The sequence below is a fragment of the Cydia splendana genome, chromosome 5 (assembly GCF_910591565.1).
Source record: "Cydia splendana chromosome 5, ilCydSple1.2, whole genome shotgun sequence".
Classification (NCBI taxonomy): Eukaryota; Metazoa; Arthropoda; class Insecta; order Lepidoptera; family Tortricidae; genus Cydia; species Cydia splendana.
In genome coordinates, this window is record NC_085964.1 from 16,703,416 (window position 1) to 16,724,700 (window position 21,285).

The 21,285-nt window shown below is 41.6% G+C and overlaps 1 protein-coding gene across 1 annotated transcript in view; it reads right to left on the bottom strand.

Annotated features, from left to right (window-relative positions):
* Positions 1-21,285, bottom strand: part of LOC134791012 (transcription-associated protein 1) — a 60,876-nt gene that overhangs the window by 27,878 nt on the left and 11,713 nt on the right. Inside the window, exons 11-32 of the mRNA XM_063762063.1 lie at positions 20,502-20,700; positions 19,808-20,043; positions 18,483-18,723; positions 17,947-18,148; positions 17,237-17,570; positions 16,816-16,977; positions 11,245-11,496; positions 10,791-10,990; positions 10,034-10,104; positions 9,748-9,953; positions 9,045-9,215; positions 8,046-8,237; positions 6,696-6,842; positions 6,250-6,498; positions 5,367-5,615; positions 4,933-5,046; positions 4,510-4,721; positions 3,845-4,083; positions 3,306-3,537; positions 2,504-2,690; positions 1,839-1,969; positions 273-423 (exon numbers count right to left, since the gene is read on the bottom strand). Coding sequence (XP_063618133.1) covers positions 273-423; positions 1,839-1,969; positions 2,504-2,690; positions 3,306-3,537; positions 3,845-4,083; positions 4,510-4,721; positions 4,933-5,046; positions 5,367-5,615; positions 6,250-6,498; positions 6,696-6,842; positions 8,046-8,237; positions 9,045-9,215; positions 9,748-9,953; positions 10,034-10,104; positions 10,791-10,990; positions 11,245-11,496; positions 16,816-16,977; positions 17,237-17,570; positions 17,947-18,148; positions 18,483-18,723; positions 19,808-20,043; positions 20,502-20,700 — 4,377 coding nt within the window. The remainder of the gene's footprint in view (positions 1-272; positions 424-1,838; positions 1,970-2,503; positions 2,691-3,305; positions 3,538-3,844; positions 4,084-4,509; positions 4,722-4,932; positions 5,047-5,366; positions 5,616-6,249; positions 6,499-6,695; positions 6,843-8,045; positions 8,238-9,044; positions 9,216-9,747; positions 9,954-10,033; positions 10,105-10,790; positions 10,991-11,244; positions 11,497-16,815; positions 16,978-17,236; positions 17,571-17,946; positions 18,149-18,482; positions 18,724-19,807; positions 20,044-20,501; positions 20,701-21,285) is intronic.

Below are 21,285 nucleotides of genomic sequence, written 5' to 3' on the forward strand. Positions count from 1 at the left end.
CAAGTCGAAGACGATTTTGATAGTACACGCGGTGCAAGTGTTATTTTAAACGTCAAACTTCTATAAAATTATGACATATAACACTTGCATTGCGTGTGCTATCAAAATTGTTGCAGACTTGTCTTGGTCTGACTCTAGCAATAGTAGTATTTTAGAGAAATTGGTAAAGTTGGGGTAAAAATATCGACATAAAATTGGAATCTACCCTTGTTACCGGATATTTTATGCAGGGAAATGAATTCTTCGAGTTGTGATTGGCCTATAATACTCACGGTAGGGGTAGTACTTTCAACCTCGTAGTCATAGATTTCCAACTGTTCCTTGGGTACGCGACCGGCAGCTTGGTCGATCGCCATTTGCTCCAAGTTGAGAGTCATGCGGTGCCATAAATTATGAGTTTTGCCTAGGTATTTCATCATGGGCCTGAAAACAAATTTAGTCACTTATTTCCTGTACCATATATTAGGTTGTTGCATAATTTTTTTCCCACTTCAAAATTTTCTTGATATTTTCAGTAGTCTCGGGAATATTCTAAAATAAATCTAGTGTATAGTAGAATGTTCTCGAATCTTTCACGTAGGGTATATAAGCGCGGGCTTGTTACAGGGATTTAGTTTAAATCGAAAAAATGGACCAACAACATCTTCGAGTGATTTACTTATACGAACACCAATCGGGAACCAGTTCGAGGGAAACAGCAAATAAGATTAACACTGCTTTTAGCCCAAACACTACTACCGATCGCACAGTACGAAATTGGTTCCAGAGCTTTAATGAAGGAGACACAAGTCTAAAAGACATTCCTCATACTGGTCGCCCGGTCACGTTTGACGAAGAAGCATTGCGGCGCGAGCTTGAGTTGCATCCGGATTTCACTACCAGGGATTTAGAGAAAATTTTTAAATATCACTACAGTATCATAGATCGCCATCTGCAGTCGATGGGTTACCGTAAAGTTTTGCCAAGATGGACGCCTCATGCTTTGACCGATGCTCAACGTGCATTACGAGTCAACATTTGTGAAAGTCTGTTGTTGCGCCCCCAAACAAAGAGCTTCCTGGAGTCGATCTTCACTGGAGAGGAGTCCTGGGTCTTGTACGAGAACGTTACATGAAAAGCCTTTTGGATGCCTTCCGATAAACGGCCACCAACACAGCCGAAAAACAGTCCGCATGGCCAGAAACTTCTCCTGTCAGTTTTCTGGGATTCGCAAGGAATGTTGTTGTGGAAGTTACTGGACGACCATCAGACTATCAATGCCGAAGCCTACGTGAATCAACTACAGAAGTTGGCGAACGCTGTTAAATAAAAAAAGCCAAAACGACTCGAAGTATCATTACTTCATGATAATGCAAGACCACATACGACGAAAATGACCTGTAAATTTCTAGAGGAGCTCGGTTGGACAACAAAACCTCATCCACCTTATAGCCCTGATCTAGCAGCACTTTCCGACTAACGTCTTTTTCGGGCTCTGAAACAGCATCTTCGTAAAAAGAAATTCGAAAATTCCGGCGACCTAAAAAATGACCTTGCCAACTTCTTTGTCTCTCAGCCACTTTCATTCTGGGCTAAGGGTATTGAAACTTTGCCTAGCAGATGGTTACATGTTCTAGATAATGATGGTGATTATATTGTCGATTAATTGTTTCAATAAATAATTATTACAAAAAAAAATTGTTTTATTCCAAAGTGGGAAAAGAATTATGCAACAACCTAATAAATAGTATTTCGCAAATAATCAAAGCAAGCAAAAAATTAATTGAACCCTTTAAAATGTTCGATACCATAGATTTTGTTAAAACATTACAAGTTGGAGTAATTATTGAGTTACTTACGGTTTAATACTGACGGGTGGGTTGCACCTTGCAAGAGCTTCTATAAATGTGTTAAGTGCGCTCAGTGGCTGGTCCCTTTGAGTCACGTGGATGCCAGAGATTATGAATGGGACAATCTCATTAATTATTGTCTGAAACATGAAACATATCTTAATATAAAATATCAGATTTAAATGAAAATGAGGAAAAGTAAAAAAAAATATTATAAGGTAATTCGCCAGTAACTGGCCGGTATTAGTAATTGGCCACCAAATGAATTCTATTCACCTGTTAACAGAGTTAACTTTAGTATAAGGTTTCAATAACTGGCCAGCCTTCAATAACTAGCTGCCTTATACTAAAAAAAAATCTGTTTATAGGTGAATAGAATTCCTTTTTAGTTTAGGGCGGCCAGTTACTGGCGAATTACCCTAAATAACAAGAAATATTTTCTATTTGAGGCACCGGTCCCACCAAGAACGATGAGCGAGTACCGATTTTGTCGTTGATAGCTTTTATCGCTGCGAGTAAAGAGTGTAAAAAGAGTCCTCGCCGGCAGCGTGAATAGCCCTTTTTTACCGACACGGAATCTCTATCTTTTGTTTGTTTCTTGAGCAAGAAAATAGTCGATAGCTTATAGCTCACTCCCCTTGGTGGGACTAGTGCCTGAAAGTTGTGGGACTAACCGGCAGTTGTGTGGAGTCGAGTGCGCTCCACAGCGCGGGGAAGAGCCGCAGCCAAGTGTGATGCGCCAGCGCGTCGTCCATGTGGCACAGCTGCGCGCACGCAACCACTAGCTGCTCCGTGCGCACGCGCCGAGCCAGTTCGAGGAACTCGGACTGCTTGGCCACTATTTGGTTTAGGGAGCGTTGTCTGAAATAAATGTGAGTTTTAGTAGCGAGAAGTGAACGAGCGGCGACTGACGCAAGTATAATTGCATATACAGAAGCTATATAATTACGACCCGAGCCTAAAGCCCCGAAAGTCTAGTGCTGCAAACCCACATAGAACGTGATATAGGGAATCACACCGCGTTAGCATGATGTCGGGTGATCAAGAGGTGCTGCGTCCGGAAAGACAGGACAAACGCAGCAACGGGCGAGGGCAGGCTGTTCATCCAAAACAATAGAAGGTAGCATCCTATAGAAGTGGTATACGCGTGCCTCCGTGAGGGACAAAACATACGCAATGCGACACTATGATTGGTCGAATTTATTTGTTGCCCACCATAATCCATACTAAATTAACGGTGGGGAACAAAAAATATGTGAGACTGTGACAAGGACAAACAATAATAGCGCTTTCGCTGCTACTCCTACTGAAAGATACATAAGACTATCCCGTTCTATCAGTTATCCCCACAACTCATGCCCAATCCAGTTTAATACTAGATTCATGTCCAAAACCGATGAAGAGCAATGGAATCTCGCCCGACACGATTCATATAAAATTGGAGATTAGGCTGAGCCTTATGGGATTCAGTCTTACCTGTTAGGCGCATTCTTGACATCCTCCTTCTGATTGGAACTAGAATCCAAGTCCATATCTAACACGTCCTCCTTGTCAGGATCTAGCGAACTGTCTCCATAACCATCGCTCGATTCCTCTTTAATTGCGCTGAGTATCACGAACGACTTGCGTTCTTCGCTGTCTGCCCAGTTGATGACGGCCGATATGCTTGGCAGGAGGTATTTGGTGTTTGAGAGGCGGATTTGGGTATCTAAAATAATAGATTGAGAAAATTATATGTTGTCGATTATGGATTACATTATGTAAATGAAAAAAAAATGTTGCAGGTGCTCGGTACATGACACCCTGATAGAGCACAATGTTTTTGCTAGTTACAATATAACACTCTAGCGGAAATTTGTATTTACAATTTTACTGGCCAAACGAGTGTTGAAAAATATTTTTAACGAAATATTAATTTGTCCCTTTCATGCACATTAAGAGAGACAATAAATACATATTCAATGACATAGTACAGAAACATATTGGATGTATCTTTGATATTAGTAAGAACTCACTGGACACACAAGTAACAAGCAGCAGTTCCAGACACTGCTTGATCCAGAAGTGCTGGCCGATGTGCTCCCAGTTCTGAGAACAGATGATGTAGAGGAGGCGGTCGAAGACGCGGCGGCGGACGCTCTGGTCGTACACCTCGAAAAACTTGGCGCGGATGTGCGGCTGCGGGCAGCGCAGGCCCGCGAGGAAGGCCGGCTCTAGCTTCATGGAGAGCTCGGTCATCTTCAGCTGGTCGTCTCTAATGAAACAGGATTTTGCCAGTTAGTTGCAAGTCACTGACTGGACTGGTGAGTCGGTACTTAAAACCATTGAGCCCATATGGGGAGATCACTTTTATTACTTTATTGATAAAAATACAAAAAAATAGAAAGAGATTACTTAATGCCTCAAGGTGATCTCTTACAGACATTTTTGGGACAAACAGAAACCTTTAGTTTATCACTTTTCTCGAGAAGTTGTGGACCGTAAATTTATCACGTATCTAATCCTACTAAAATATACTAAACATTATAGTAGTTTGAGTGGCCTCAATTCTTCGCACGCTGAATGTTGGCCTGCGACCCATCGGTTTTGTGCCATGTAAGATGTGAGATAAACTTAACTCACACCTTTAATAAAATATTGAAAATAGTTTAGTTCCCTATATCTCTGGTGTACCACTCACCTGTACACGTAGTTGATGAGCTCCAGGAAGTGCGCATTGAGCTCCAAGTCCTCGGGGAAGCGTTTCTCGACGTAGAGCATGAGCTTGGCGAGCAGGATGGACTTCTCGCGCAGCGACGGCGCCGCGCCCGCGCCCGCCCCCACCCCCACCCCCGCCGCCGGCGCGCGGCACTTCACCCACTCCTCCACCATGCGAGTTATGGCTTTCATCACCTAAAACATAACAAGGGCTTGTCATTATGTATAAGTGTAGAAGTCATAAACAAAATTCAACCTCTTTTTCACACGCTTATGTTTTAAATGTCAAAATATTTCATTGTGTATAATATGTTTCAAATTTCAAGGCCTCGTTCCTCAATATCAATATAATGGGACCGTTTTATATGTATAAATGGATTTAGTCCAATTCAAGATAGTTAGTTACCTTAGCATCAGTAGTTTTCTCGATAAGTCCGACAAGTACGCTTCCGATGAAAGTCTTCCTTGTGTCACCGGGCATTACGGATACACGGGCTTTGAGTAAATCTAGCGCCAATATCTGAAAAAAAAGCAGTATCAAAACAATGTTCATTGCTACAATGGCACATACTGATACAGCTTTATTTTAACATAAAACAACTTATACACTATTTAATTAAACGGTGTGATAGTGTTATACTATCCTATTACTATTGGAGCTGCACGCTTTTAGCATCATCAGCGGCCCAAGCAGGGCGCCAGCTCCCTCTAATTAGTCGAGAGTAATACTATTCTCATATACTTACAGTTTAGTTAGACATGTGTGGTGTGATAATGTTAAGTGGTGTGTATGTAGCACAATCTACACTCTGTTAAGTTATTAATAATTTTGAGACTCACCAACAAGTCGGAGGTGGAGGCATCCGGATTAGGCGCCACGTGGTCGCGCGCCATTCGCTGCAACACCCTCATAAGCGGCAGCAACAAGCGGTCGATGTAGGCGGGGTTGGACGCGCAGCACGCCTTCAACATCATCAGCGGCCCGAGCAGCGCGCCCGCGCCGCCGCCGGCCGCCGACTTCTCGTATGTCGCGAGTCCTTCGAACGCGTATTTGCTGACACAGGAGTACAGGGTTTCCAGCTCTTCGTACTGGGGAGAAATAAGGTTGTACATAATATGGAAAAACGGTTTTTATTAATGTAAAATCCTGTAAGAATCCTAGTAAGGGCATTTATTTGTATGGTGATACAGATATTTGTTCCTGAGTCATGGTTGTTTTCTATGTATTTAAGTATTTATATATTATATATATCGTTGTCTGAGTACCTACAACCCAAGCCTTCTTGAGCGTACTGTGGGGCTTAGTCAATTTGTGTAAAAATGTCCTATATATATTTTTTTTTTTATTCGTAAACACACAGACAATAGACATACATAGAAAAAACATAGTGAAAAATAAAGTGTCACGAAATGGCCCCATCTCAGCATGTTGCTGGCGACTTCCTGCGCTGATCTTCCGATGAGACCATCAAGTGAGAAATAATCACGGAAGGTAACAGACAAAAAAAGAAACATAAAGGAAAGAAACATAAAATAAGTCGAAAAATAAATTACACACAGTTTACACAGAGTTTATTTATTTATTTATTTATTTTGGCGTCAAAAACTGTAGTGGCTAATATAAATAGGCAACTTTTTGGCCCGTTATTATGTGGTGGATTCGGAGTGATCGTCGTGTGCAGCCGCCGCAACGAGACCAATAGTTAATTATCAAAGAACTCACTTTTGAAGCTTGCGCTGCGCCCGTCGGCTCAGTTGGGAAGAGGGCGGTCAGCTTAGCCAGTAAATTGTGCGTCAATCGCACAATCTTGGCGTTTGTAGACGCCACACAAGCCGCCAGCCCGCGCTGCAGCGGTTTGAGGGCGGCTAAAGTTTGTTCTCGTCGGAGGACGCCCAGTAAGAACGCGAGGAGCTCGAGGGCGGTACACGCGTTCGCGCAGGCCGCTGCATTGCTGTCGGCGGTGGCGAACACCTGTAAAAGGAAAAACAAAATCAGTAGTAATCCAAATTTAAAATTTCGAAATCTCCATAACAAATTTCATCTTAATCCGTTTCGCGTTTTAAGCGGGAAGTGGTAACAGACAGAGAAATAGAGTTGCTTTCGCATTTAGAAGTATGGATGTTCAACATTAGAAAAGTTTTGATGTGTAAGATCAAGGATGTACATACCTTGTCTAGCCAGGCCAGTTTAGGCTCGCAGTGGTGCGGCCACACGTCGGGCTTCAGCGCCGCCTTGAGCAGCTGCACGCAGCGCCGCGACAGCTGCTCGCCCGGCGACCCGCCCGCTGCACCCGCTGCCACGCTGCCTTCGTTCACCTGAACAAAATGTTATGGTTTATAAAAGTTCCTTTTCTCAAAAATGGACGGCAAAGTCGACGTTGCCGTATAAAAATTTGGTCGCGAAGTGCGGAGTTTATGGTCAGTCAAAAATTAAAAAGTTAAAAACATTGCAGTCTCGATTTTGGGACTGCAATGTTGCATACAAATTCCATTATTTGTCGAGTTCCAAACTTTTTAAAAGTTTAAATGGCCATATCAAATGAAGGCACAGGCCCATTAAACAGCCAAACAGATGATTAGTAATAATTATTATAATGTTGGTATCGCGACTATTTAGCTGCCTCAAATAGCTTGGCGTATTTTCGGCAGAAAAATACACTTCTATTTTAAAATTTAAAAAATAAAAAGGCGGCAAAGCAAACTTTTTCAATTGTTTCTACTTTTTTCTGTGAAAATATATATGTAAGAACGTTGCTTCTGTAAAATATTCCTATTATAGATGGTCAAGCAAATCTTGTCAGTAGAAAAAGGCGCGAAATTCAAATTTTCTATGAGACGATATCCCTTCGCCCCTACATTTTTCAAATTTGCCGCCTTTTTCTACTGACAAGATCTGCTTGACCAAGTATATATTTATATTTGTTGCACCATTTTTGAGAAAAGCACTATATATGACTCGGCTGGAAGGCTACTTGCTGGCTTCGGATTCAATTAAACGGACTCCCAAGGTCGTCCGTTTAAAACGAATCCTCAGCCTGCAAGTAGCTACTTCCGAGCCTCGACAATAATGTACTATTAAATTTTAACCTTTGGTTACAATTCTAGCTCTCTAATCGTGTTGTAATACGGACTGCATTACGTTGGATGGAATAACACAAGCTACACGCGCGACAAGGAGAGTCACGAGCTACCTAAACCTACATGATTTGCAAGACTATGCCCAGTTGCGATCACCAGAGATTTTCCGGTATCGACTGGGGCGCAACACATAAAACCTCTTTCGGTTAATTGGTTTCGGTTCGGATATTCCTTAAGAGTATTTAAATTAGAGTCCTGTATTGAACTGTCTCGAACGCCTGACGTGTCTCTTGTCACAAACCTAGCAGGCCAGCCGCAGGAGATCGTTGACACATGTTGGCGATTCAACGGTTTCACTACGTCTGACTAGGACCGTGCGCTGGCTTGCGGACTTGCCCAGCCCGTGTTCGACTGCCTTGCTACATCCTTCGTGATACAAACCTGACAGGCCAGCCGCAGCAGAAGGTTGACGACCACATCCACGTGTTGGCGGTTGAGCGGTTTCGCCGCGTCAGGCTCGGGCCTTGCGCTGGCCTGCGGGCTCGCCCAGCCCGTGTTGAGCGCCTTGCGCGCCTCGCCCGCCATGTCCTCTGATGAGCCGCGCTTTACCGCGCCGCTGGGTGATGTCGCCACCTGTTTACAAATATAGTTGGTCAAACCAATTTGTCAGTCAGTAAGAACCAGGAAAACTATACTCATCCTTTTCTTTTGGGTGCTAGTACTAGTGTAAGACAAAAATAGCATGATTCTCTCTGTCTATAATTGAAATGAGACAGTCCTTTGACAAACTATAGTACAGAGTCAGACAAAAGTTTCAGGACGCTACAGTTACATCTCACGAGCCATGTTACTACAAAATGTATATAAGTAGTAGTATGTACTAAGTTGGTACAGTTTGCTTTTAAATTTTATCTCTATAATTAAAAATTATCATGCACTTGCTCGCTTGCTTTGCCGCTGCGCTAAAAACACTAGGTCTAAAACGACATGACTGAGCGACGAAATTTCATGAAGGCCAACATCAACAAAAATGGTCTCACGAAGAATCGTGCTACTTGAGCCCTCCAAATGGACCTTAAAGAAAGTCAGGATAGAAAAAAAAAAGATTACTAAGAACGGAAAATTAATGTATCACAACCATAAATCCCTTGAGTCCCCGGGATCTAAATAAGCCATCCAAGACAACTATGAGATTATAAATTTAGAATTGAGTTTTTATGGGCATTGCTGACCCAATATGATAAATTAAATTTAAATTGTATTAATGTTAGTTTCTGAGCAACATAATTGTTATTATTCATTAGTGGAAACTGTGTGGCTTGTGAATGTGTTATCTGATTTACTAAATGTGTTGATTTTGCCTGTTTGTTTCCCAAAGGTTTAAATAAATAAATATCGCATCCATGCCCTTATGTTGGGTTGAAGAATGTGTCACTTTACCACATCATCATGCGTGTGGTCGCGAATGCGCTGCAGCTCCCACTTGAGTGCCACCTCGGCCAGGTCGACGGCCAGGCGCCGGTGCTCCAGGGACGCGGTGGCGGACAGCCCGAGCCGCTGCATGGCGCCCACCATGTGGACGACGAGCGCGTGCCGGACGGGGTAGTACACCTGGTAACAAACAACAAGTTACCCTACTAGAACGAAGCTAAAAAGATGGCACATTCTAGGGCTAGACCAGAGACAATAAGCCCCCACGTAAACTGGTTATGGTGCTCAGTGGAACACCATCCTAAATAGTAACTTAAAAAAAACCATCAGATTATGGCTAGAACAGCCGATTGCAGATTTAAGTTGAGAAAAAAAAAAAAGCTGCCCTACTAACGCACTAACATACAGGAAAATTGTAACGCATTCAAAATTGTAACTCCGTAGAGTATTGAACCTTCCTTTATTATGCATTTTTAACGAACGAAATCACGATTAGAAAAGGTTGGATTCATCTGGCCGTAGTACCGTCAGACAAGCAAAGATTTTACTAGTATTTGTATTTGAATAAGTATTGTTAGCTAATAGAACATATTTGTTGCCGTTTTAGTTATCATGTATAAGACAGAGTACTATACCATTTCTCAAGCTAGTAACAGAAGTTCTAAAACTCACCATCAACGAAATTACGCCTAAAATTGTTAATGTTGTTTACCTTATAATGTTTCACAACCAACTGAAGTATATGGAACAGCTGCTGCACCGAATGTCCGTCTTCGACTATGATTTTCTTCGTCCAGTGCGTCAGCATTGTGTTGCCGTCCTCCATACGCTGTGGCATCGCCGGAGTCAATATTTCAAGCGCCTGTCGAACTACTGATCTTGCTTCTACTGCGTGAGCTTTTAGAAGACTGTGGAACACTGAAATAATGTGACGAATTAGAAAAAAAACCCAAGAAACTCTAATTAAAATATAAGAAGTAACAAATAATAACAAATACCTTGTAACACGATTCGCTTGTGTATAGCGAATTTGGCAATGATGTGACTGAGCAACAGATGCCCATGATACCTGTAATAAAAGAACAAATTGAAATAGATCGCACAAGATTTTTTTTATTATGTTAAAACGACACGCCACTATACGAAAGTACGACAGTTACCAAAGTTATCAGTAGAAAAACTCTTTATAGAGTCTGTCTTAGATAGTACTCTGCACCGACTTTAACACAACGAATTGTGGGGGTGTTATATAAACATCAAGGGAAGGCAAGAGATGTCGCGGTCGCTCGCCAACCAGGTGGACTGACCAAATTAGAGAAGCCACTTCCTTGAGCAAATTCCATCAAGCAGTGAGGGCAACAATGGATCGAGACCGATGGAGACAGCTGATCAAGGATGTGAAACCTAGTGATCACGATCCTCAGGAATGAGGGAACGACGGAAGAGAGAGAGAGAGATATAAACATCATAGTTTCATAGATACATATTTGACATTTATGATGACATTCCCGCCCTTCTTGTTGCTGGCGTCGTGGATGTGAGCCGACGCCTGCTCTAACAGCAGGCAAGCGAACTGTTCTCATGGTACACTAACCTAGTCGCCGGGTCCACGTAGTTCTTGCCAAGCAGGCACGGCCAGGCGAAGGTCATCAGCCGCCGCAGCTTGTTGCCCTGCTTCTTGTTGTTGGCGTCGAGGATGTGAGCCGACGCCTGCTCTAATAGCAGGCAAGCGAACTGTTCTCATGGTACACTCACCTTGTCGCCGGGTCCACGTAGTTCTTGCCCAGCAGGCACGGCCAGGCGAAGGTCATCAGCCGCCGCAGCTTGTTGCCCTGCTTCTTGTTGTTGGCGTCGTGGATGTGAGCCGACGCCTGCTCTAACAGCAAGCAAGCGAACTGTAGCAGCGAGATGCGAACTGCGTCCGAACACGCGAACGGGTTCTCTGGGTCTATCACCTGTGGTATACAGAGAATTTCACATGTTACAAGAGAACTATACTTCGAGAAAATCGTCTTAATTACTTTCATGCATATTCAATTCTACATTTCAAACTTCAAGATCGTTTTACACGGCAAAGTTAGACCCCTGGAAGTTGAGGAATTAAATAATATTGTTGTGTACCGCTCTTTACGGAACAATTCCTATCGTGAAGCGTTTTGAAATTTCATAATGCTTAATTTTGCAGGTTATAGTATATATCGTCACTTACGTTATTGATGAACACCGAGACAACATTATCCGAGTTATCCTGATAAGGCGCCGGCGGTCCGCCGACGATCTTCTGGCCCTTCTCGAAGCTGACCGCGAAGCACGGTATGAGGATCATCTGCAGCACTTTGGCCTTGAGCTCTTGCGACATGGAGTCGGTGGAGAAGTGCTCGACGAAGTGGAAGAAGGCCAGGCGCTTCCAGTCGGCGGTGTAATTCTGAGCTACGGTGTTCTCGAGGAAGTCGCGGAGGAACTGTGTGGGAAGAAGGTAAGGTGAAAAAGCTGGTGAAGGCCTGATTTCTGGGTTGCAGATTTACTCCTGCTAACACAGGACAGGAGACACCCTTAGTGGTAATATCTTTCTTCTAGTAATATCTTAGAAAAAAAATTGGTATTCTAGGTATTATTATGGAACATATTATGGATTAAATAAGCTCATAAAATATCATATTTTACACTCGATTCTTCCTAGAGTCAGGCACAAAACAAGTTCTATGGCTGCTACATAACAATGCTAATAATATTGTCACACATAATGTGTCACAAGAACAGATTAAAATAAAGAACATACCTACTCTGCATGTGTACAGCAGGGCGCTTTTGCGAGTCAGATAATGTTTTAATGTTTTAATGTTTATTTGGGCACAAACGGTACATGTTTCTTATAACTAATGTCTATACAAACTTTATAAACCAATACGGTTGCCACCACTTATTAGCTCATTAAAGAAAAACAAAATACGGGATAACTAAAATTAAAAATTAACAACAACAGTCAAATTAGGACAAGGGCTTAATTAATAAAGATATAACTATTTTTATACATTAAATATACAATTAAAGTGTAAAGTTACAGTGTCTTTAATTCGATCGTTCATTTAAAACCAGAAGTACTTGATGTTTGAATTTAGTCAAGGAGTCATTAAATATATCAATTTTTGAGAAAAAATCATTGTGGAATCTACAAGCTCTTATCAGAAAGGAGTTTGATTTGTATTTCTTTTTAGTGAAGGGAATATGGAATAATTTATTGCTACGTCGTGTGTTCAAGCGGGGGGTTTTAAAGCTAAGTCTACTTAGCAAATAAGGGGAGTCAATTAAATTTCTTAATACTTTATACAAAAATATTTGATCTTTTAATGTGCGCCGGCTTTCGAGCGACACCAGTTTATCCAGGTTAAACGATTGGGTTGACCGAAGGTTTTTATACTTTAAATGTTTGATGAGCTTCTTTTGAATTCCTTCAATACTATGAATATAACATTTATAGTTAGGGTTCCATACTGTAGATCCATATTCTAGAATTGGCCTGACTAGCGAGTTGAAGAGTGTGAGTAAGGTGATAGCTTCTTTGAATTCTTTACAAGTTCTCAAGATGAACCCAAGTAAACTGAAGGCCCTATTTATTATGCTCTCAGTGTGGTCGCTGAATAATAATTTGCTATCCAAATGAATACCTAAGTCTTTAATGGTAGAAACTCTACATAATGACACGTTATTTATATGGTAGTCGTAGTAAATAATTTGTTTTTTTCTACTGAAGGTAATTATATTACACTTATTTATATTTAAGTGCAAACGATTTAATTGACAATATGTATGAAGTCGGGTTAAGTTCTACAGGAAGGTAGAGCTTGACAATCACTAATGCTCTTAACAAGTTTCAGTATCTTTTTATCGTCGGCGTATAAAAGGCAGGTTGAAGATTTTAGATGGGAAGTCACGTCATTTATAAAAACATTAAAGAACAGGGGTCCCAAATGAGATCCTTGAGGAACGCCTGAACTGATAGGGACAAAACTAGAACTGAAACCCTTAATAGCTACAGCCTGAGATCGGTCCCGCAGATACGAGGTAACCCACCGTAGGAGATCGCCATGCACTCCGACTAACTCTAGTTTTTGTAAAAGTATAGGATGAGATATTTTGTCAAAGGCTTTAGAGTAATCGGTATACACAACATCTACCTGGTAACCATCATTCATGCCAGACAAGATTCTATCGACGTATTCGCAAAGATTAGTTTCGGTGGACTTCTTATCAATAAATCCATGCTGTTCTTGTACTAACAGGGGTCTGAGAACAGGAAAAATCTGATCATAAATGATTTTCTCAAACAATTTAGGCACTGTGTTAAGTTTAGAAATGGGCTTATAGTTCTGTACATCATGCTTATTTCCGCATTTGAAAACAGGAGTAACAAATGACTGCTTCCACAGCTTTGGCATAACACCAGAACGCAATGACATGTTAAAAAGCGCAGCAATAGGTGTAGAAAGCTGGCTCCGACAGAGTCGCCAAAAAATTGGAGGTATTCCATCAGGGCCGGCTCCTTTCTTAGTATCGAGTTTTCTCAGGTACTTGCAAACTACATCATGGTTTAAGTTGACATTACTTAAATTTACCACGCTTCTGGCAACAGAGCCGGTTGACTGTGAGTTAGCTAATGGTGACGTAGGGGACTCGAAAACTGATTGAAAGTACTAATTAAAAAGATTGCAAATACTATTCCCTGTTGTAGCTGTACAACCAGTTCCAAGATGCATCGTGTCCGGTATACCCGAGCGGTCACTCTTTGATTTTACGAAACGCCAAAAGTATTTACTGTTCATTTTTATTTTTGATTCTGCAGCAGTTATGGTACTTTTGATAACATAACTGCTGCACAAGTTTTTGCCTGTTACGAAGCATTGAGAAAGTATCGTAATCATCCAAGCGACCATAAACTTTCCATCTTTTATGAAATTTTAATTTTTCTGATATAATTTTTATTAATGCTTTAGAATACCAAACCGGATATTTATTATTACAATATACAACTTTTAAAGGTACATAATTAGATATAGTACTTTCTAAGATATCGTAGAACCGTTTTACACATTGGTCCATGTCATCGGAGTCGAGGCAGCTGTTCCAATTGACCTCTGCAAGCGCAGAATTAATAGAATCATAGTCCGCAGCTTGGAATAGGCGTACCTTCCGGGGTGGTGGCCTTAGTTCAGAAAAGCTTATATTTTTAATTTTAATTTGAAAGGCAGGATGGTGCTTATCCTCAGGAACAAGAGGTGAAAAACATCGTGAAGTTTCACACATCATGTTCGCCATTACTAGGTCCAACAGCTTGCCATTTTCATTCAATATACAATTAAATTGATGTAAATCATTGAATGACAGAAAAGCACTAAGCATTTCAACAAGCGCAGTTTTGTTGCTAGTGGAGCCGGTTACCAGTTTCACGTAAGGTTCTGAGTTAGATGAGATAGTCGTCCATTGCGCCTGACTAACATTAAAGTCACCCACAATAAAAAAAGCGTCATCTACATTTTCAATCATAAAATCGGATACTGATTCGAAAAACTCTGCTTCAGCGTCTAACAAATCCGAACAGGGTGGAAAATAACAACAGAAAAAATGACACTGAGCTTTTCGCATTCCTGTGGTTGTGGAAACTGATATCCTTAATAGATCGGCTGAAAAGTTGCGCGACGGCAGATGCGTGATATTCTCGATCAATAGCCCACTACGGACAGCAATCAAAACTCCTCCCCCCATGGTTTCACCTCTAGCTGAGTAATCGCGATCTTTTCTATATACATTATATCGTGAGTCAAAAAGCTCAGAGTCAAGAATACCCGGAAGTAACCAAGTCTCAGTCAAACAAATTATATCAACGTTCATGGTAAGTAAATTATTAAAGAAAATATTGGTTTTCGTACGGAGCCCGCGCACATTTTGATAGTAAACTGTCAAGTCAATATTCACGATGTCTATAATATACTATATAATATATGAAAAATACTTTTATTAAATAAACTCCCAAAATAATTTCATAAGAATAATAAAAAAATAAAAAAATACGAATTAATTGACTCCGCTTGAACTCGACACAACTTAGAGACGTAATGCGTATGGTAATAATATATATATTCTCCCTCAACCAACACAAATATATAAAGACAGAGACAGAACCAGTCTTAAAGTAGGCAAAACTCAAATACAAGATTCTTATTTGTTTTTTTTTAAATCTTCGCTACTTAAGATATTTATTACAGCACTAGTGTCGTTTCGCCGCACCATGATACTACAATGTCTAACCCACACCCACTTATAGCCGTTGTCACGAGCGATCCTCTTAGCGTCTTTCAGTAGTAGCTTATTGACCTTTGTGAGATGATCGTTAAAATAAATCGGTGAGTTATTTCCTGCAAATCCAACATCGCACGCCTTGAGATCCCTAAGCTTCCTCAACCGATTTAGACAATCGTCTTTTTTGTATCGGGCTAGAAACCGCACTACGATGGCTTTGATTTTTTTTGTATCAGACGACATTGGGGCTACCCGTGTAATGAAATCAATGTCAGTATCCACGTTATTGGAAAATCCTGCCATCTTTGTTAGACTACTGAAAATGTCGAGAAGATTTTCATTTTTGGCCTCAGGTATGCCCTGGATTTCAATGTTAGAGCGCCTTGCCCACTGCTCTTTGGAATTCAATTCCCAGTCAATTTTTGCAATAGTTGTCTTGACTTCTTTTAAATCCGCTTTTGAAGGTCCTAGAGCGGCAAGCTTCTTCTCTAAGTCGTCCACCCTCTTGTTTAAGCTGTTACATTTAGCATCAACAAAGTCAACCGAATCCTTGACCTTATCAACTTCCGCTTTTAGTGGAGCGAGTTCTTTTTGAATCATGGCGGCGAAGTCCACTCTCATCTTGCCTAACTCTACTTGTAAAAGTTGTTTGACGTCCTCAAGTGTAAACGACGGCGTAGCACCCTGGCTGCTGCTATTCGAGGCCTCGCTGGAGTTGCTTGCCAAAATTTGGGGCCCCGCGGGAACAAGCTTATTTTCAGACGATGACTTCTGGTTCTTTCCCACGGGAGTATTTGAGTTGTCCCCGCCTTTGGGGAGTGCTGCGACGCAAGCCGGGCAGATCCATTTATTGCGCGCTGCGGGAGAGTCGTTACATTTCACGCAGTCGAGGTGGTAAACATAGCTACAGCCGCCATTAGAGCACTTGATGCGCTTTTGTGTGACGAGTACTGGCTCTTTGCAACAGAAGCAATTCGCCATTTTTATTACTGATACAAATTAAAAAAATTAAAATTAAAAAAATTTTTTTTTTGGCAAATCCTGGGTTTGAACCGACGGCCTCCGTTTTGCAGCTAAGTTGTTGCGCATAGCACTACGGTAGCGATGACGTAGGCAGGCAAAATATAGAGTCACTAGAGGCGTACGTACAAGTCAGTTATTTTATATGAAATTAGTGTGAATAACAACGGTTATTGGGGGGTACGTTCACTTATTGCACTTAACACTGATTGCATTTATCCTCAAATTGCACTTAAATCACAACACTGTCACAAAAACTTTTTATTGTAAATGGAGCTTTATGTTCTCAAGTAAAACTCAGAATATATTTCACATAGTTCCGGTCGTTAAAATCAAAGAAATCAATTATTGTTTGGGCCACTGCCAACCGACGTTGTTATCATTGGTAGTGCTACCCGCGATCTGATCATCATGAGGATATACTTAGAAGTGTGAAAAATTATCACAAAATATGAGGAAATGTTACCTGGAAATCAGGAATGAAGCGATCACACAACGCTCTCAGCAGTTGGAATAGCAAGTTGATTTTATCAGGATGGTGGCAGAAGTAATGCAGCAATATCTTCACGATCAACTTCGGCTCCTTCCAGTGAGTGCAATCCACGTTTTCCACCTTCTTGTGGGTTTCCTAAAACATGATTCGAAGTTTAAGAAGGACACTCTAGAAAAGGAATATTTAGGCCTAAATTTTATTTGTCCCATTTGGAAATATTTTACGACAGTTTCATGCACCCAAAAACTGCCTAAAGCAGTTATCACACTGATGCGATTCAGCGCACCGTTCTGTCACAATAAGGAGCTATATCCTGGTCGCACAAAGGACCGGCGTGTGGATCTGTATCCAATGTGAAGACCGCCTACATTGGAAAAAGCTTCATAAAACTTACATGATATTGATCACTGCACCAAATCCTCTTCAACAGCTCAATCAAGTCATGCTGCGTCGACAACCACTGGTCATCATACTTGATCAACAGCGAAATAACTCTAATCGCCTGGAATTGCATCTCCGCCTTATCCGCCTGAGGGATGGTCGCGCTGGCAGCGCCCGTGTTGGCAGCTAGTAGTTGCATGAGCCGGACTTTCTTGGAGGTCTGGAGAGCTTCGCGGTAGGCTGCGCCGGCTTCAGGGTGCTTCACGAGGTAGATGAGGAAACGGCTCCATTGCTGGTCCTTTATGTTGTTGTCGCTCATCACTAGGTCGAGTGTTTCTTTAGGGTATCTAGGTGGAAAAATAACGTTTAGATTATCATTACTTTATCTTAAGAGGAACGGGTCATATCTCCCGCCTACTTACGAGCTCTGTCTGTGACCTTTAAACTTCGGTCTACCATTATGAAAACTTCCAAAAAACTAAATAAACAACAAGCAACAAATTTCACGAAAATTGGTTAACCAATGCGACCTGTAGAGAACATCCGGACGAAAGGATTCGCTCTCGCTCGGTCAATCAAAGCAATTAATGATTTACCCTAATATCAATGGTTAGTCAGTAGCATGTGGTCCTGTGAGTATGTATACCCAATTCCTAAACTTGAAAAAGAAAATTATTTGCTCCCATTGACGTTTCCAAAGCACTATTTTACAACTGTACTCACCTCAAAAGGAACTTGACAAGCGGTTCCCTAAACGGCGAGCCAGCCTCGATCATGAGCGACTTCTCAGTATGGAATATAAGTCGGCACAGCACGTCGATGAAGCGCGGCGACGCGGCCGGGATTTGGTGGAAGATGCCGATCAGGATTATGATCTTTTGCTCGTTTTCCATGTTCTTTGATACGCTTTGTAGGAAATTGCCACCTGGAAGCAAAAAAATGTTGTAGAATACCTCGAACAGATGAACATCAGAACAGCTATGTACTGAAATAGATGTCATATGCTAAAGAAAAATTTACCAAGCCCTCCAGTGGCCAAGTTTGGATTCGTACCAGGGTTTTGACCTTTCGTGGCTAGCGAAATAACCTCTAGACCATAGGATCCCGGCAAAACCTGTCAGAATTTCGCGAGTATATGCAATCTTTGAGAGGCTAGGCGCCTTTGACCATACTCTAACGGCAGGTAACACGTGATTGCACCTTTTTTTCGAATTCCTTAAGCGAGACATGATTTTGACTTAACTACATTTGGAACATACCTCTATTCGTTTGTATAGAGTAATCCAACAGCTTCTTCAGCAGCTGCAACAACTGTTCGCACAGTTTCTCACTAAACGTAGACGGGAAGAGCTGCGTTAAGTACGAGAGCCGCTTGGCGCCGTTGACGCTCAGGTTGCGGTGGTCGCCCAGCGTCAGGAGCAGCGGTCGCATCACGGGGTGCACCATTTCCATGTCGATTTGGAACCCGGACAGGAACTTCTGCATACATTCGAAGCCAGCCTGTAAGTAATACAAACACAATGTTGCTATAGTTCGTTTTGTTAAAGATGTTCGAATGGCAAGATGAGCTCTTAGGTAACATTCGGACATCAAACAAATTCTAACAGTATTTATCACGAGTATCACGACTTAAATGGATAGCCTGCACTCATTGTTTGTCAATTTCTGAAGTAAGTAAGTTTTTCCTTCCTTTCATCATTCCATAATAGGCTTCTTTACTGCTTTCTTTTTTTTTGTTTTCTTCGGTTGCAAAGATCGGAATGGCGTTCTAGTGTTCATAAAAAAGTAGATAAATTTGAGCAGCAGCGTCTGGAAGACCTAGATGCTTTTAAGCGTCATATCCGCAAGACGGGACCTAAGCCCTCCTACACATACCCGCAACTCGACTGGACAACTCCATTGCGCATCGTGTGACCGCATCTTCAAGACAAAGTTTGGTTTTGCGAGCCATATTAGGGCATTTCATAATCCGGATAAGAATTGTTGATGGAGTCGCCATTGCCGGATACGGCAAGGAGGAGGACTTCCAAAAGCGAGAAACATAAAACAAATACAATTCTGCTACTAATATGACTCAATATGTGGAAACTTGTTTCTATGTTATTACCTAACTTGTTACTCAAGCTGTAAGTTTTCCTAATAAATAAAATAAAATAAATAAATAAATATTTTCTTAGAATAGTGGCCTTTTGTAGGTCTGTGTGTTATTTCATAAAACCACAAATTTGCACACTTTTTTGATCGTTTTTGTATTGTGGAGTTAATATTGTGATCACTTACTTGTTGCAGCTCCTGGTCGTTTTTCTCTAACGACTTATAAAGCACTTGGAAGATCTTCTCTCGGCAGTGTTTCTCCTGTATGTAGTGGCAGGCGGCCAGCGCCCTGAGGGCGGAGGCGAGGTTTACGCCCTTATAGCACGGCAGCTTACCGAGTAAGGGCTGATTTAGACGGCGCGCGAAGTCGCATGCGATTTTAGTTACAATGCGGACTGTTGGTTACGTCCAATTCAAGCGACCGATCAAAAACCGCAATGTAATGAAACTCGCAATCGTCTAAATGAGCCCTAAGAGGGTAACCACTTACTTGTTGTAGCTCCTGGTCGTTTTTCTCCAACGACTTATAAAGCACTTGGAAGATCTTCTCGCGGCAGTGTTTCTCCTGTATGTAGTGGCAGGCGGCCAGCGCCCTGAGGGCGGAGGCGCGGAGAGGAACCAGGTTCACGCCCTTGTAGCACGGCAGCTTGCCGAGGACCGCGTCCTCCGCTTCGCACAGGGAGAGCAGCTCGCGGAAGAACACTTTATGCTCGTTTATGTTTAGGTCTGAAAAAAATTAGTAAAATTATTTGTTTTATACCCCACTTCTACAGTACCTAAAAACGATTCTGCACTAAAGCATCCTGCTTGCGCACAAGTATGGATTGGAAACCCGGGCTCTTATGAATTATGTACACAAAATGCATAAAAGGGTAATAGATACCACTAAACTGATAAAAATCTTACTGACTTTAAAATTTGCTTTGTGTTTTACTTGACTCTCATTGATCAGGCGCAGCGCCGTGGTTTCAAATATGGACTTATTATTTCCCCTAATAAAGATCCGACAGGCAGAACACTTGATCAATGTAATCAAGTTAGCAGATGGTCCAATACGGCACCTGTTCTTGAGATGATATTTAAGGGATCACTAGAAATTTTAAATGATTGTTATGCAGATCAGTGGCATGATAATGAAGAGACCTTCACGTAGTCAAGTTGAAACTAAAATTAAATTGACTAACCTATAGTAAACAGCCTGGGCTTCAACGTAGTACAGAAGGTGGTGCCATCCATGAGGCCCATTTGAGCGTTCGCCGGCTGGTGCCGAAGTAGATGTTTCTTCGGAGGGATTATATCTGCAAGAACCTCGCGGTGCGGATCCATTACTTCTGTTACGGTCTTGCCTTGTAGCTCCGCTATCAATTCGAGGGATTTCATTGCCTGCAAATACAATTTATTATGAGAACTAGAAGAATAAAGCTAAACTTAAAGCGCAAAAAACCGGCCAAGTGCGAGTAGGACTCGCATTACTAGGGTTCCGTACATAAGTCCGACTCACGCTTGACTGCACATTTGTAATAGGTTTTCCTGTCATCTATACTAATCTATAGGTAAAGAACTAATTTGTGTATTTTTTTCAAAATTTTAGACCCAGTAGTTTCGGAGATAAAGGGGGGGAATGGTCATTTTTTGGCTATTTTCTTAAATAACTTCGAACCTATGTATTTTAAAATTATAAAAAACGTGTCCATCTTTGGGTCACTAATTTACATATGTGTACCAAATTTCAACTTAATTGGTCCAGTAGTTTCCGAGAAAATAGCCTGTGACAGACGGACAGACAGACAGACGCACGAGTGATTCTATAAGGGTTCCGTTTTTTCCTTTTGTAGGTACGGAACCCTAAAATGAAGAATCAAAGTTGAGTTAGTGTGCTAAAATTAGTTTACGCTTTACGACGGACAGACATTTTAAGTCGGCACACATAGAACTCCTCATATTTCGCATTGGAGGATACGAAAACAT